The sequence below is a fragment of the Vidua chalybeata genome, chromosome 17, assembly GCF_026979565.1.
Source record: "Vidua chalybeata isolate OUT-0048 chromosome 17, bVidCha1 merged haplotype, whole genome shotgun sequence".
Taxonomy (NCBI): Eukaryota; Metazoa; Chordata; class Aves; order Passeriformes; family Viduidae; genus Vidua; species Vidua chalybeata.
In genome coordinates, this window is record NC_071546.1 from 2,948,561 (window position 1) to 2,966,559 (window position 17,999).

General features: G+C 45.8%; 1 protein-coding gene across 1 annotated transcript in view; it reads right to left on the reverse strand.

The window, feature by feature from the left end:
* Nucleotides 1–7,616: 7,616 nt before the first annotated feature.
* LOC128796848 (ubiquinol-cytochrome-c reductase complex assembly factor 1) overlaps nt 7,617–17,999 on the reverse strand; it is a 46,019-nt gene continuing 35,636 nt past the window's right edge. The window contains exons 8-10 of the mRNA XM_053958883.1: nt 13,341–13,418; nt 11,860–11,973; nt 7,617–8,787 (exon numbers count right to left, since the gene is read on the reverse strand). Coding sequence (XP_053814858.1) covers nt 8,653–8,787; nt 11,860–11,973; nt 13,341–13,418 — 327 coding nt within the window. The 3' untranslated portion in view covers nt 7,617–8,652. The remainder of the gene's footprint in view (nt 8,788–11,859; nt 11,974–13,340; nt 13,419–17,999) is intronic.

The following is a 17,999-nucleotide window of genomic DNA, read 5'->3' on the forward strand; positions in this document are numbered from 1 at the left end:
TCCCCACCCTTGGCCTAGCAGGTTCTAACCTGTTTTGTCCCTCACTGTGCTCGCAGTGGAAATGCAGATGCAGGAACTTGTTCCTGCTTGAAATTTGTTCCAAATCAAACATGCTGCTTAGTGTCAGTTATAATGAAACACAAATATCCCAAGTGGATAATCAGACTCAGCAGAGAAACTTACTCATCCCTGAGCCACAGATAATGCTCCTCCTTAGCATTTCTTGGGAGCCTGGCTCTGCTACACCAGCACCTGGTAGAGAAGCCAGAGCAGTCTATTTCTTGACACACAGAGTCATGGTGTTTGTAGGAATCACAGCAGGAATTTTGGTCATTAGATACTTGAGGCAAGAAGAGCAATATTTCACGTGCTCATTTAGCATCTCCCTGGAAATCCTTCAAGGACATTCAGCCTTAGGAGTCTGGTGCTGTGTGAATGATGATACTGCCCACATGCTGCTTATTGGGGATTAGTTAATTCCAGCTTCCCAAAAGCATAATGGAGTTATTTTTGGAGGAACAGTACAGGCAGACATTGCTATGTGAATTAAGGCACTGTGTAGGAGCACACCATAGAACACAACGTGTGAAGAACTGCAGAGGAGCAGAGATCAGCTCACCCTGGAGCTACTGAACTCCACACAGGCAACCAGGGAATGAAAAACTGGCTGGAGAGTTGATGTAATCAACTGGCCTTTTATCTACAAAATCCCCTGAGATTAAATTAAATTAAGTAATGTAAAAGCTAAATGTGTGCCCTGGAATAATCATGGGGCAATAGTCAATGGAGTAGGGATGGCCATGCCTGAGTGTGAACCAGCACATCCAGACACCAGGCTCTAAATCAGCTGGGATGAATCATGTCCCCAAAGGACTGTCACTCTCCATGGACTACAGCTGAGCGGGATGATTAGTTTGGATTATCTGTCTAGTCTCTGGATGCCTGAAGTCAGGATGAAGCCTCAGCAGGACTGCAAATGGCAAGAACATTGCATCGATTGAATCAGACAACAGAAGTTGGCTGTGATGCAGTGAGCAAGGGCAAAGTGGGGATGGGACAAAACTATAACAAAGCTGCTGGCACAGACGTGTTACGTGTGAAAGTAAACGTTAGAACAGCTTAAAGAATAACTTAAAATATGAAGTATGAACAGCCAACGCAGCATAAGGAAGTTTGGGGAAGTAGCAAAGGGAAGGAGCTGTAACATGGTGGGTGTTTTTCTGGAGCTGCTTTGCCAGGGTGATAACAGAAAACAAGTGTACCATCACTCTACTTTTTGCCTTCCTAAAGAGCTGAAAAGAGTGTGAATTTTTTAAAAAGTAATCAAATGCATATTTTCTGCTGCTGATTTTGTAAAGGGGATTTGTGAAGGGATTTGCACTGTTTGGTAATGATCTACTCTCCCTCCGGTAATTTCTCATGGTCCTCAGCACATGAAAGCACACATGATGTAAACGTCTCCAGCCCAGCTTTTCAGGCTGGGCTCCTTCAGGGTTGGTGGGGAGAGGCAGAGACTTCCAGGAGTCAGTTACCTCACCCTGCAGCAGACAGCTGGAACAGGTCGGATGAAATGTGCCTGGGAAGCTCTTATCTCCCCCCACTGACAGCAGGAGCTCGGGCTGCCCCAGTCAGTGACAGAGGTTTACCACGCAGACATCTAAAATTAGATGAGAGGTGACCTGTTCCTGCTGTCTGGCAAGAGGGCTCTAACTGGCACTCCAGAGGCTGATTGGCCCACACAGGATGTGGGAATCTCATCAGCCCATTTTTGCCAGCTAAAAGCAGGGATCTTATCTGGAAGTCTTGTCTACACACCTTCTGCAATCAACAGATAAAGACAAGGGGAAAATTCCCTCTGGCTGAACACACGTCCCAGGAGCCACTTCCAAGTCAATGTCCCTGGGCAGCTCTGCTCTGGCTGATAACTGAGCCCAGCCAAGCATTAGGCAATACTTCATTCTTCCATCCCGCAGATGTTCTTGGAGCTCAGCAAACACAAACACCTTGCCTGGGCTCTCCACAGAATGTACCTGCTTCTTCCTCTTCATGCACCCACGGGAGGCAGCCTGCCAGCCTGTTTCCTGATAGATCTTGGAGAGCACTCACCCAGGAACACGAGAAGCCAGATTTGCTTCCTCCCCCCCCTCTGAAACCCAGAGACTGAGACCCAATCTTCCATCTCAAAACATCAGGGTGCTCCTCAGTGCTGTACCAGCATTTCTGGAAGGCACTGCATAGCAGTGCTCCACTGCAGAATTCACTGGCCAGATGCACTCAGCCAGCACAGCTGGATGAGAAAAGTCCCAATTTTGGTTCCTGCACTGAGCTCTGTCAGCACTGAACCCACAGAGCAAAGTCAAATCTCCCCATTTTTTGTCCAAGATTCCCAACCATAGTGTTACAGGATCTAAGCACAGTGACAGCACACAAATTCCATGTTTCATCTTTATCATTCATTTTTTAAGACCCTCTCAAATCAGGGGAGAGGCAGCCTCACACCTGCACAGCTGAAGGAGGGCATTGGACACCAATTGCCAGCTACAGGCCAAATGATCCAACCACAGAGGATGTCAGGGGAGGCAGGGACCCCCCTCCCCTGCTGCCCCTGCCCAGTGGTGTGCAGAGCACAGAGGTTCTGTCCCATTGCAGCTCCAAGGTCTCTACCACCCCTGTGCCATGCAGGGAAGCCAGGGTGAGGCCATGGAGCTGCTGTGCTGGCCCTCTGAGGAGCAGCCCTGAGCTGCTCAGGGGGCTGATGCACAGCTGGCAGGAGAAGGACCACAGTGTGCTGCTTCTTTCAGCTGCTGCCCTGTACTGAACATGGGAAAAAGCACTTCCAGACACCCCTTCTGTGTCTCCTTCCAAAGGGAATCCAGAACCGGGTGTTGTAACATCACTGGGTCTGGCTACCAGCAGGAAGAGGGTGCACAGGGAAGGATGTGGGACATTGAGTAAATCTGCCTAAGATGCCTGGTTTTGACAGGATGTGGAGCAGCCCAGGGGCTGGCAGGTGGGATGAGGCATGAAGGAGCCCAGCTCATTGTGATGTAGTCATTCATGAAGGCTTTGAGTGTGCAGGACTCCTCACTTCTACAATGAGCACGAGGGAGCTCTCACCTCTGGAAGAGCTGCAGCAGCTCCTAAGAGGATCCAGCCTCAGCAGCTTGTGGAGGGTCCTCCCACATGAACACACTTGTATGAGACAGCAACAACAGGAGAGCAGATGTTGCTGGTTACAGATGTTGCTTTTTACATGACAAGTTAAACTGAGGAAGTTTGCCTTGGGAAAAAAAAAAAAAAAAAGCACGTTTTTTATACACAGAAGGCTCCCTAAAAGAAGATTAAAAAAATTCAAGGCAGTGTTTGGGAGTGTTTCCACTAACCTGCCCCAGGTCCCTCTGGCAGATCTATTGCCACTTGACCTGAACTCCCTGGCTCCTCCCAGCATATCACATCTGGAACAGCCACTGAGAAGTAACAGCAGAAGGTGGAATCACTCTCATGTGAGCTCTGCATTCCCAGTGGAAGGATGAGGCCCAGCCATCTATTCTGTCCCACAAATGAGCAGAGCAAGCAGTCCAGCAGGTTGAATGACTGTAAGCAAAACAAGTACTCCCTCAACATGTTCAGCAACTTCAGGAAGAACACACGTAGGATGCACAGGGCAGCCCTGAGCGCTTGGAGAAGGGGCAGTGGTCAAAAAAAAAACCCTCACCAGATGAGTCTGGGAAGGATCACACGGTTGTTAGTATGCAACTGCCCCATCAGGGTGCAGGAGGCAGCCCACGGCACACACAGGTGACAGTCCCTCTGCAGGCAGAGGAGGGGCAGGCACTGTGTAAAGCAGCAGAGCCCACTGGTCACTCGTGCTGAACCTCAGGGTCTTCCCTATGTCCTTGCCAACTTTCCCAGGCTCTCATGTAAGCTGCTGCCCACTCCTTGCCTTCTCAGACCTTCAGGAGAACATGGAGCATGCTGAGGGCCAGGCTGGGCAGACACAATGTGCCCAAAGATGGAGATCCTCTTCCCTGTCCCCAATAACACAGTCACCCAGAGAGCTGGGACAGGTGTCCATTCAGCCTGGGAGAGCTGGACACAGTGCAGGGCAGTGGGAAGGACAGGACACGGGTTCATCACAGCCTCTTGCAGAGAAAAGAGCAAAGAAGCCTTGATTAGAGTTCATTAATCAAGGACACAACAGAGATCAGACAAAGCAGGGTAGATGTGAAGAGGCAGATGTGGAGGGGAGGAGCCCATACAGGGAGGTCTCCACTAGGAAACCTGGACAATGCTCTCAGGCACAGGGTGGGATTCCTGGGGTCCTGTGCACAGCCAGGAGCTGGACTCAGCGATCCTGATGGGTCCCTTCCAGCTCAGGATATTCCATGATTCTATGATTCTAAATTAGCTGCCACCAGCATCACCCAAGAAAAATGCTCGTGTACAAGGCTGTGGCCATGACCAAATCCCACACTGGGGCCTGACATAACCACTGCATTTGTGGCACAACTCTCTTAGCAGAAGAATTAGGAAGACACAGCAGTTCTAGGTATGGATTAACTTCCCTACATTGGGACTTTTCTCTTCCTGGAAGAAAGCACCCAGTGCAGCTTTGGAGCTCAATGCCTCATTCAGCATCCCTGGAGAGGGGATCAGCAAACCTCTCCAAATGCTCAAGCAGTACTTCAGCACATCCCTGGGATGCAGACAACCACCAGGATCAAACCATTCTCCAACAAGTAGGAGAATGTGGAAAATACGAGTGGGTCACAGGGTAGGGCATGGCTCCCCCTGCTCCTCAGAGTGGTGCCAGGCAGCAGCAGTGGCACATTTCACAGGGACCAGGCTTGCACAACCAGTCCCCTCCCAGCTGATGCTCACCCCTCCACAGCTTTGCTACTCTTCACCTACTCTACATTCATCTCATGTACAGCTCTGGTTCTTAGCTCTGGTTCTTGCTCTTAGTGTCCAGTTTCTGCTTCCCACATTTGCTGAGGCACAGGCAGGGAGACAGGACAGTGGTTAATTCTGACTGCCAGGTCAGGAGCAGCAGTTCCGACCTAGGGCTTGCTGGGGTAGAGACATGACTGAAAACATCACCTTGTGCAAGGTGAAGACGGGAGGCACAGATCTGGGAAGTGGAAACTGCACTTAAGCAGTGGCTAGCACAGGAAATGTGGAGATGATCGAGGATGCCTGTGCTCTCAGCACTGCAGCACTTTGAAGATGCAGGAGAAAACAGTTCAACACCCAAAGGTGGTGTGAGCACAGCAGCCAAGGTGACACAGGAAAACATTTAACCACCTAAAACAGAGAGTGGGCATTGAAGAGTATCAGATGACTCCCTCCTACTCCAAAACATCTCAAAAATACCAGCCTAAAGCAAGAGACTTCCCAAGTTTGACCCTGAGAGGCTTCTACTTTCTCATGGTGCAAAACAGAAGAGAAAGAAGACAGTGAGTGCTGATCCTTCTAGCCACAGAGAGTAACTCAGGATCCAGGTGAAATCATGAATGCTTCCTAGGGGCTCGTGTCTCTTCATTTTAAGATACCTGGAAAAGTTGAGTAGGTCCTTTGGAATCCTAAGCGAGGTCCAAATGCTGCATATGAGATAGGAGATCAGGCTGGATGATAAAGTGGTTCCTTCCAGAAGAAATTCACATGGATATGTTCATTTAAATACAGTAAGTGCCTCTAAGCTGATGGTCTGAGACCATTTTCCAAAAACCCAACAGCATAAACAAAGAACTGTCCATAAGTGAAATACCTTCAATCATTCCCTCTGGAAAACTTTGAAAACAGGAAAAGATGGGCTTTAAAATGTTTGGTTAAACCCCCTCTGTTCTGCTGCCCTTGAAGTAGAGCTGTGCACAGGAATCACTCACCTGCCAATCTCTGCTGCTGGAACCCTTGTAGAGGGCAGATTTTGCTGCTGGGAATGTATTTTCTTTCCTTCTGGCTGGAGAGATGTCTTATATAAGATACTGGCAATGGCAGCTTTCCAGGTCACCTTTCTTCACCTCTTGAGAGCAACAGGGGTCACATTAGAATCCCAGAATGGTTTGGGTTGGAAGGAACTTTGAAATTCATCTCATCCCACTCCCACTCCCTGCCATGGCAGGGACACCTTCCACTATCCCAAGCTGCTCCAAGCCCCATCCAACCTGGCCTTGGACACACTTCCAGGGATCCAGGGGCAGCCACAGCTTCTTCTGGGCACCCTGTGCCAGGGCCTGCCCACCCTCACAGGGAAGGACTTCCTGATATCCAATCTAATACTGTAGGATCCTGTCTCTGGGTAACCAATGACTGGGAAGCAGTCTTCCCTGGTCCTGTGTAGCCTCCAGTGGATTTTGCCTCTCTAACAAATTACCCTTTTAATTCAGAGACAGTATCTGCCTTGTTTCTCCACCAGGCCCCACACGCCCAAGCACACGGCAGGCTCAGCCCTTACAGCGGGTGGGTGAAGGCATTTCATGGCGCAGCCAGAGCCGTGATTACAGGCCTTTATCCTCATCCTAATAAAAGGTGCAAGGGCAGATGCCAATGATTCCAATCTGGCACCATCGCCTGTGGAGGGAGCCTCCTGCCCATAAACACAGGGGAGGGTTCAGTTTGACCCCGTGCTGTGCCACATTCAGAGCACAAAGGTGCTCTCCCCTCCAGGCCAGCCGGAATTCCAGCAGCTCTCCGGCCTCCCCGCAGCCACGCACGGTCCCCGGGCTGGATGTTGGTGTGCTCCCAGCTCCGTGTTCCCATGGCATGGAGAACATGAGCTCAGGTTTAAATTACACAGCAGGAAAGGGGTTAAAGTTTAAATAACTGTTTTGTATATGAATTAATGTATGTAGCTTTGAGCCAAAATATCTACCATTAATTTTTCCACCTATTTCAGGAGCAGTAAGATACACAAAGTAAAGTTTATTTTGGTACTTGGTATACTTCACTCTCATTAAAAATAAATTAATCAGCAAATTCCTACACAGCTCAGCCTTCTTTTATGTAAATACAAGCCAGCTGTAATGAATTACAAGGTGTTATTATCTCACACACACTGTATAATACTTCACACATAAGAGGTTTCTCTGCTTAGCTCAGCTTTCAACAAAAGCATCTTAAATAAACTGCAAGCAAGTTGTTTGGGCTGTAATGTTTTCACAGAGAAGGGATACACCTCACACAGAGAGAGGGGCTCTTTACATGCCTCATTTTATAACAAGTTAAACTGAGGAAGCTCGTTCTGGGAAAAAAAAAAAAAGCCTTTTTTTATACACAGAAGGCTCCCTGAAAGAAGATTAAAAAAAACTCCCACAAGCCAGTGTTTGTGAGCCTCTATGCTGCATCCCACTGCTTTTTACATGGGGAAGGGATGGCAAATATTTCCCAACACACACAATTACAAAGAAATGAACTTGAGAAAGAAGAATAGTCACAGCCAGGCACAGTTTCACTTTCACCAGACTAAGGATTAAATTCACAAATTAAGGATTAAATTCGCATATTAAGGATTATCACCTTCTACTTTTGCTTAATACTTTTATTAGGAATAAGTCCTGATTTTATAGGGCTTACTCTTATCACAAGCACAGATGGCACAGAAAACAAACACACAGCACTTTAACCCAGACTGACATTTATTATTGATTCAGATTTTGGACAGGAGAGAAATGGAAACTCTTTTTGCCACTGACCTGGAAACAGCCTGGTGAACCATCCACCCACACAGACACCTTGGCCTCTGCTGATCTCATTAGTGCAGCTCCTGCTCCCCTAATTACTGTGTTGGCACCATTTGCCTGCACAGCCATAGAAAGTTTTCACTGGTGTTGAAGGATTTTGCTAAAACGCCCTGGACCGCTGCTTTGGGGGATGGAGGATGGCAGTCCTGTCCCAGGGACACAGCAGGGATGTACTTTTCATACAGGAATTCCTAGAGCACAATTCTACAAAGAATATGGAAGTATCAGCAAGGCAGACCGAACATCAAGTTCTGGGGCAGCTTTTAGTGCCAGCCCAGCCACAACTGGGGCTTTAATCTCCCTAAGACAGCCAAAGTCACAGAGGATTGCTGGGGACTGTGCATTATTCGTTGCATTCTCTTATCCTTGTGCAACAAAGCGGAGAGTTCCTAAAAGGGATTTTCACAGAAAACCCTTCAGAATGTGTTAAAGCAATTCTTAACTCCACTAAAGAAAAGATGGACCATTCCATCTTGGTATCAGGCATTTAAAATATATACTTAATATCTAAATATGCAAAGCTCAGATTCACATTTACAACCATTCAGGGAGCAGAGGACACCACTGTGTCTCTGTGTAGCAGCTCTTTAAACAAGGCAAGGGACAGAAATGTCTTTTTGAGAGAACTCTACATCATGGTGAATACCTGGTTTCCTAAAGGCAGAAGGCTGCTCTGTCCATTTGTCAGCAAGGGCCACTTGGGTCCATAAAAAGGACAGAGGTTCTTAAAACAATGAGCATTTATTTGCAGGTGAAGATTTGAGAGTACGGCTGTCCAGGAGGCTACCGAGGCACCACGGATGGGAGAGCTAATGAAATGTTTTCATTCCAACAGCAAACTTCTTCCCAACCACACAGCCTCAGCCCAGTCCCATTGCAGGCATGCTTCCCAAGCTGTTCTGGCACGTGGATCTCAGAGTCCTTCGTCGTTGTAAACGGGGGACAGGGGCTTGAGGATGCTGCGGGCGTTGCTCTCCACCAGCGGCCGCCAGCTCACCTCGCCCGTCAGCAGCAGGTCCTCCCCGCTCAGCGCGTCCAGGTGCTGCACCTGCAAGCACAGCAAGTCACTGCCACGTGCCCCATCGCCCAGGCAGCTCCCGCAGCAGCTACACAAACACCCGTCCTTCCAAAAAGCAAGCACAACAGGGAGATTTCAGCCTACTCTGCTATTTGTGTGAGGTGGACCTAAAAAGGTCGCTCCCAATTGCGAAGCATCATGGGAAGGCCAGGATAAGGATCTGCAGATCCTCTGGAGTCACCTGCGTCACTTATGCCTCCTCTGAAGGTTTGGCAACAGGGCAAAGAAGAACCACACAAAGCTGCCATGAGTCACTTCATCCTCCTGGTGGTTACTGCAGGGAACACTGCCTGGACCAGAACCCCATGGAGAGCTCCCATCCTGCACACAAACGAGGCTTTAGCTACAGAAAAATGGCCTGACCAGCAGGGACCACCTGGGATTTATCACATAAAAGCACAAGAGTTGGAAGAGGTGAACATGCAATGAATGCTCATCCTCACAACAGAAGAAGTCCCTGAATGGTTTGGGTTGGAAGGGACCTTAAAGCCCATCCAGTCCCACCCCTTGCCATGGGTGGGAACACCTTCCACTATCCCAGGTTGCTCCAAGCCCTGTCTAGCTTGGCTTTCAACACTTCCAGGGATGGGGCATCCACAACCTCTCTGGGCAAGATAGTTGGGATCTAATGTAATTTTAAGGTGTAATGTAAGCAAAATTAAAAAAAAAAAAAAAAACCTCTCATCATATAGCAGAGGGCCAACTTGCTGCCACTGGTCACCCTAGATATGGGAAATTGGAAAAAAAAAAAAAAAAGTCATTCAAGGATGAGTCAAAGACAAACCCATCACCATTAGCTCAGGAAGGCTGGGAGAGCTGACCAGGGGCACAAGACATGTTGTCCTGTCAGTATGTTCTCTTCTGGCATCCACTAATAGCCACTGTTAAAGACAGGATCCACAAGAAACTGTGGGGACAACCTGGTACACAGTGTTACTAGAAACAAAGGATAATTGGACAAGAAGTTTCTCAACAGGGGAATGAATGCACCCATGGCCACAGAGGGTCACACTGGAAAGCCACCTAAGCACAATGTCCTGTTCCTGACAGTCACCACCAGCAGCCTCCCCAGGAGGAGTTAAAAACAGCACACAATGCTCTTTTCCTTGTTCATTTTCCCTCTCTCTCAAAATCTGTTCATTCACAGATTTTGAGTCTGAAGTGGCTGTGGATTTAATAGCCCTGGGCAAACCTTTCTTCCATAAATCTTGCCAGTGGCTTTGGAACCCATGTGCAATTGTAGCATCCTAATCAACTGTGGCAATGTTCTGTCCCCACATTCCTGTGTTCCTGAATGCCCTTCCTTGCTCACCTTTCACATGCTTTCAGGACTTCCCAGAGATGTCTCCCATTTTTTCTCCCATTCTTTTTTGGGCAAGGGATTCTACTCATTGCTAATAAAGGAGCAGTTTCACCGTCACCCTTAGTGCTCCTCTCTGAGCCTTCTTCAGTTAACATTTTATCTGTTCTGGTGGTCAGCACCCAAACCACACAATTATTCCAGCTCACAATGGTACCAGACATGTAAAACTGGCACCACCAGCAATATTTTATCCTCTATTTCTTCCCTAGTAGTTCTCAGGATTTGTTTTACATTTTTTTAAACACAATGGAGTGCTGAGCTGACATTTTTATAATAGAACTGTAATCTCAAGACCTCATTCCTGCGTGGTAACAGTTCAGAGCTCATTGGTACCTATGTAAAGCTGGGAATGTTTTCCTCAAGCGCACCACTTGTCTGCACAGAACCTGTGCTCATTCCTCCTCAATGTGCCACATTTTCCTGCCTGATCACTCTTTCCTATTCAACTGCTGATTGCTTCAGACCTATCCTTTGTTTGAATACCCAGAAGTGCAACAAATTCCCCATCTGGCAAGAAATTATCCCAAATTACATACTTTTTATATCTGTTTGTCCCCAGCAAACTTTCCTACAAGCTTCACCACTGAGCATCAGCAATCTCAGCATTTATTTAAGCCAGTCCCACACAAGAACTCTCTGGCATTCCCAAAGTGTCCTCAGTCCCTTAGGAAGCTCAGCCCTTTATTTCCCATTTTCTCACACACACACTTAAATACTGTCTCTCCATACCTCTATCTGATCCTGAATATGGTATTGGAAACATTACAGAGAATGATGTTGTGAAAGTTCTGGTCTTCAATTTCCTGTCCAACACCCTCCACTTTTACTCCATAACCTCTCTCACCCCTTTTCTTTGGTGCCCACATGGACTTTATCCCACCAACATTTCCTAGAGATCTGGTTCACAAACCTCCTCGGGGCTGACAGAACAAACACTAATCAGTGTTGTCTCCTCCAGGTAGTAACTGAAAGAATCAGAAATAATTCTGGAAAACAAATCCATTTGTTTCTTGTCCTCAAAGGTCACCAAGAGACTTTCAAGCTCTATATGCTATTTTACTATGAGGAGAACCCCAGCTCTCTCACATGGATAACAATTCCACAAGTTTCAGCCTATTTCTGGCACATTTTGTCAAGCCACTCCATAGCACAATTCCAGAAATAGGTGAGCAGGATTGCTTTCAATATTCCATTAATTCCTGTGCAGCCGTTTGTCATCAAACTGCAGTAATGATCTGATTGCTCTGGTGACCAGGGACAGGACCCAGAGAATGGCTGGAGCTGTGCCAGGGCAGGGTCAGGCTGGAGATCAGGGAAAGGCTCTTCCCCAGAGGGTGCTGGCAGTGCCCAGGCTCCCCAGGGGATGGGCACGGCCCCGAGGCTGCCAGAGCTCCAGGAGCGTTGGCACAGCGCTGCCAGGGGTGCCCAGGGTGGGGTTGTTGGGGTGTCTGTGCAGGGATGGGGCTGGGCTGGGTGATCCTTGAGAGTCCCTTCCAGCTCAGGACATTCCAAAACTATAACAAATATCATCCATTTTTCAGATTTTTCTTTTCTTCTCCTTAGAAACGATCATTGAATATTAAAATCCGATTTATTTATGAGAAGTGAGCTGCACAAGCAAGCAATAAAAGCAAGCACTCCCCGTCCTGAAGCAGAGGCTGAGGAGAGCAGGGCTGTACCTGTTTGCGCACGTACTCCACAAGCAGCTCCAGGTGCCGAGGGTCATCACAGTTCCTGTTAAAAAGGTTTCTCCAAAGAGCTGATGCCAGAACACGATCATCACACAAGATTCCCTAAAGGGAAGGACAGAGGGGGATTAAAAACTGCACGTGAAGAAGGTCTGAACACAAGACACCCCCATCTGTGTACTTGGCCCCTGGCCACAGCACCTGTCCCAGAGCCCACAGCTGCCGTGGGCTCTGCACATGGAAAGGCAGCAACATCACTCTTTCCCAGAATGGAAAAACAGTTCTGGCCTTAAATTAATTTACAGAGCAGCCTGTAACCAATTTTCTGGCAAGTTAATTTGGAAAAAACCTGGGTCAGGGTATTCCTAATGTCAGAGTTGATAACTGCATTTCTATGTTATGAAATCTCTACCATAAAAATGGTGATCTTACAGAGAAGGCAGCACCACCTCATGGGAATGTGTGAAGCCTCTGACACTTTAAAAAGAAAAATTAAAGGATATTTAATCCAATATTGCAGAACTGTAGTCTGGAGTTTGCTATTTTTCTTTGCTTTTTTACTTTTCATTCTAAATGAGAGAGAAATCCTGCTCATCAAGAACTATCTAGATTTTTTTCAGTTAAATCAAATATTATCTCTGGTTTATACAAGAACCACATCCATTAATTATTTTTGTCCAAATTCTCTTGAACTTTTATTATCTTTTTAGATTATGTGGTGATGTCACCACAGGCTCATAACTCCTGTCTTCTGCTGACACATTTACCAAAGGCAAAAGACTTTAAAATATTCAGTTAAAAATTTAAAAAATTCAACATTTGTCTTTAATCAAAACAAGCATTTTGTTTCCACAAAGATTGTCAACAAAGCACAAGCACACACATCCTGGCTATACTTAAAACTAGATTAAACCTTGCATGTGTAACACTGTCCACAGCTCTATGAGGTTACATTTACAATATAATAATAATGCAAATAACCGTGCAAGAAATAATATCACGATGCAAATAAGAGCATCTGAAGAGTAACAGTCACAAGAGCAAAAAAACCAATGTAATTGTATTTTCCTCTTAAAGGTCCTGCAGACACTTGTGCAGAGTGGTGCTTTTGCCTCCCTGTCTTATTTAGTACTGCCTGTAAATATTCTTGCATAGACTCCCTATAAATACTCTATAAATGCTCTTTTTGCTTTCAAAGTACAGCTGAGTACAGCAGGATTCAGAGGGAGGAAATGACTTAGTGGTGGCCAGTAAGGTATGGTGAAACAGCAGAAAGAACACCCTACCTTCCACACCCCATGGTTTAAATCCATATGCTCTGTGCAGTTTTCTTCTAAGAACTTTCATTCAAGGCTGCTTCCCTAATGTAATATTTCTCCAAAGAAATGGGCAGTGAATGTTTTACCCATCTGGACTATTCAGTGCTCAGGATGGTCTACTTGTTGTACATTCCCTGAAAACAGCCTTCTTACCTCATCGTATCCAAAGAGAGCTGCATAGAAATTTTCTACCATCCTTTTCAAGTCTTCTTTTAGAACAGTAGAATTAATCTGAAAAACAAACCAGAAAACCATCAGTAAAGGCTCTAAGGAAGAGGTGAGGAGAAAATATTCCCAGTTTCACTGTGAGTGGACAAAGAACCACCAGTGCCCCAGCCCACCTGACTGAGATTTGGCTGCAAGCTGCAGTCAGTCACTCTGTACCCCCTGTGACACAGCTCCATTAATTCTGACACAGCTGAGGTCGGTGTTACTCAACACACAACTGGCAGGAACATCCCAGCCAACAGCTCTGCCACCAGCTGCAGGAGTGGAGAGAAAATACTGCTGGGGGAGTGGGAAGCAAGGCTGCCCTTGCAGTGGCAGCACAGCCCAAGAGCATGGAGACCCCTCTGTAGCTTAACTATTGAGCAGCTCTCCAGACCTTCATTCATCCATAGAAACTCAAAAGTTTTTCAATGTTTTTTTGTCCCCAAATCACAGACTGCAGGGATGGATGTGCTACTACAGTGGAAGTACTGGAATGCTAAAGAGAGAGACATAACCCTGCCACTGCTCCTCCTGTACTGTCCAGACTGACTCTCAGCCAGCAAGAACATGAATCCTGCCTCTCCAGCATCTCTAGCAGCTCAGACTCACAAGTTTTTGACTATGATTTAACTTCTTTCAGAGTCTGTGATGACACAGCAACTTCCCCCATGCTCTAAGTGTGACTCAGTCCAAGTTTCACACTGACCTTTAACTAAATTTAGTAATTGCTTAAGTATTTGCTGGGTTGGCCTAAGTCACCCATTGGTGCGAGAACTGACCCCATGTGAGCTTAAAATGGGACTGGCCCAACTGCTGGGTGCAGAGGGATGGTTGAAATGCCTCCTGTGCATCTCCCTCACCCACACTGTCTGCCCCTCTTCCCTCTACTCCTCACCTCTGCCAACAAAGTGATGCAGTTCCTCTCCCAAGGGCCCAGCTACACTTTGGTAAAGCTTCTTCTTTGTACTGACTCCCATGAGGGATCCAAGAGACACAAAGCATTTCTTTTCTACAGTTCTCACATTCTCCAGAAATACAAAAGACAAGGCCAATAAGCCCTGCACACCAGCAGGACATTCAGGTGTGATACTGCACTTTGCAGAGACAGGATTTACACAAACGAGACACCAGCCTATCACACCCACCACACTGGGAACCCCTCATCCTGAATTCTCTCTCAGCATCCTTTTGAGTATTCACCTTGGCAATTACACAACAGCTTTTCTATCAAAATATGAGTTAGTTTCTGTCAAGTGAACAAATTTGCAGTTCATATACTCTTCCCTTAAACCACTGTCTTTTTTCATCTGTTGATTTTTATAGCAATGCACATAGTGCAAAGACAAGGAAAATTCCTTTTATGTCAGTTACTCATATTTTTCCATTAATATAAACTATTAAAATTCATGCAGATATTTTATAGGCTATCAAGATTTGGAGACTGGTTATTACTGAATGTTTAAAAAAAGAACTAAACATAAGAAATCAGAGGGTTAAATGATGACTGCAACTTCTGTAATGACTTAATTAAATTTTTATTGAGTACATAAACTATGATGTCATTTCTACCCAACCATGCTCAAACCTTCTATGCATGTCAGAGATCGTGGTTTTTCTCAATAGAACATACTTCTAAATAAGCTGCACTTCTACAGCTCTAATAAGGGGGAGCAGGTCTCATGTAACACACTCAATAAATTATCCTTCCATTTTAAACAAACAAATTCCATGAGTTATTATATATTTGCCACGCACTTTTTATGACATAATAAAAATGTTACCTCAAGGATTACTTAACACATACTACAAATGTTACAGCAGGCAACTGCAAGGGGCAAAGAAAACAAACAGTCCCATTACAGAGACAAGTCCTGGACTATACATCCCTGGGGAAGCAGCTTTCCCTATTAAAACCAAAGAGCAGCAGCTTTAAGTTAGCAAGAAACAGAATGATGAAGGAGATAAGCAAGTTAAACAAAAAGAGCAATAAATATGTCTTAAAAGACAGTTTCAGATATAAAATCTGAGTTTGGGGATGGAGCTGTATCTTATGCAATGAAATGATATTTAAAGAATATTGCAGTTTCTGAAGAATATAACTGGCATCGGTCAAGTACAAACACTGAAGGAAAAAATCCTTCTTTATAAATCAAGAAAAATGAGCAAATCCAAAGCAGTGTTTGCTGGATGCGCTTCCTCTTTCAAAGCTTGTACAAGTTCTTACCACTGGCAAGTTTCAGGATCTGGTTGGTCATGATTCTGCTGACTCTTCCACAGTTTGTTATTAAGAAGAAAAACTGCTAGAGAATTCCAAGTGAGTAATTGCTAATAACAAGGAAAAAATCAGTAACATCTGGAGCTCTTCTTGGGACTTTGCCCCTTTGCCTTCCTTGGAGCAGCTCAGTGCAGAGCTGTCACTGGACAGATTTATGTGCTGAGTGACACAGGACTGTGTTAGTTCAAAACCCAAGGAACACATCTCACCTTTACAAGACCTCTGAAACAAGGAAATGTACAGCTAACATTATCTCCCTTCTACAGGTCACAACTCTTCTCTGAAAGGCTCCATGAGCTCCTCCTTTCTGTGGGAGCCTTTCTGTTCTGCCTGTGGGACAACTGCAGCAAGCACCTGCTGGATTTTCCATGTCACAGTGAAGAAACTTTCTTCAGCCTCGGGGAGTTCATGTGCATCATCCAACGTGCTGAGGGTGACTTTGCAGCAAAGTCTCACAGAAGGTTTTGTATTCTAGGAAGATTTCTAGGGAAGTGAGAGCACAGTGCTCTCCTGTACTGCTGGACACATAGCAAAAGACCTAACACGTGGACATGGTATTCAAAGTGAATGCTGCTCTAGAATTAGTCCATATCAGTCTCCTGTGAAGGACCAAGAGCTTCCTCTGGAAATTAATATCCTCCTCCCCACTTGCTTTGGCTCACGGTGCAGAGTAGGATCAGTGTGCACAGACTGGAAGGTGACAAATGACAGGGCAAAAGGACAGCCTCAGGTTGTGCCAGGAGAGCTTTAGGTTGGACATGAGGGAAAAGAAACAACAGAAAGACTTTTAAAACATTGGTACAGGCTACCCAGGGCAGTGGTGGAGTCACTATCCCTGGTTCAAAACACGTGTGGATGTGGCAGTTGAGGACGTGGTTTAATAGTGAACATGGAGGTGGTGTTACACTGACTGATGGTGACTGGTTATTTGAATGGTGTTTCCCAATCTTAACAATTCCATGGGCTCTGATGTGCTCTGCCTGCTCAGAGCCATCAGCCCAGGGGCCAAGGTGCAGCCCATCCCCTCGGAGCAGGACAGGGGATCCCTGGCAGTGTCACTGCACACCTGTGTCCTGCCAGCACTGCCCCAGCTGGGATGGCCATGGGCTGCACTGCAACAGGAGTTTCTTTCTGCTTCAGCTTTTGCCAGCATGTGTTGCACCCTTAAGCTACTTTAACACATTAATCCTTCCATAGACTATAAAGCCAGAAGGGGCACTTCTAACTGCCTTGTACAAGCACTAGTCATTGAATTCCAGGCAGCAATCCCTCTCTTTAGGCTGTAAGTTATGCTTGAACTAGACCTTTTTATGAAGAGATTTCAGCCAGAAGAAATGATTAGATCATAGAACCTGACCCTCTGCATATCACAGACCATTACATTTCACTGAGTTCCCCCTGTACTAAGCTCACTAAGTTGTGTTTGGCTAAAGCATATCACCCTCACAGTTGAACATGTGTATCTCATTTCATATTTGAATTTTCTGGCTTGGGTTTCCAACCCCTCATTCTCATTCTACCAATCTTGCTAGAATAAATACCCTCTTCTGTACAATGTGTTTGCTCCTGTACCTGTACACGATGGATGTGCCAGCAGAGTCATCTTTTCAAACCAGCACTGGGCTATTCCAGGTGCACTGTCACCACACTCCTGGAGTGGTCAAAGTTGCAACAGCAAAGCAGTGGTTTATGCTGATACAGTAAAAATTAATCCATCCCAGGTGCAAAACAAGTTCCACAGGTCTGAGTCCACTCTGGGGACTTCTGCAGCCCCACTGCCATAAACATCAGCCACTCTCACTGACACTTCTGACTGCTGGAGCAGGAATATCAGCAAAAGTTCCTGAAGGAGATACAGGACCAAACTTTCATGGTAAAAAATGCCACTCCACAAATATTTAGGCTTTTTTATGCCCCTTCTGTCAAGTTGCAATAGGACAGAACTACTTGTAATATGGTTTATGTTATTTGTAAATAATATATAATCACTTACAGTTATATATGGGCTTTTTGAGTGTTTGCTCAAAATACTGCATTAAAACACACATGACATTAAATGGACAAACACAGCCCTTTTATTACTACTGCTTGCAGGACAGTAATTTTGACATGATTGAGACTGTAGCTAGAATAAAAAAGATTAAATTAATAAAAAAGATTAGGAAGATTCTTGTAGCAAGAGGCCATAATGGCCAGTTCCTTCAGGCACATACTTGTGAAATGACAAAGATATTGAAGAAATTATTTTTCCAATCTTCTATTTTTGAGCCTTTTATTAACTGCTCTGCTACTTTGTCTGCAAAGCAGATCACTGCTTGTAATTAGCT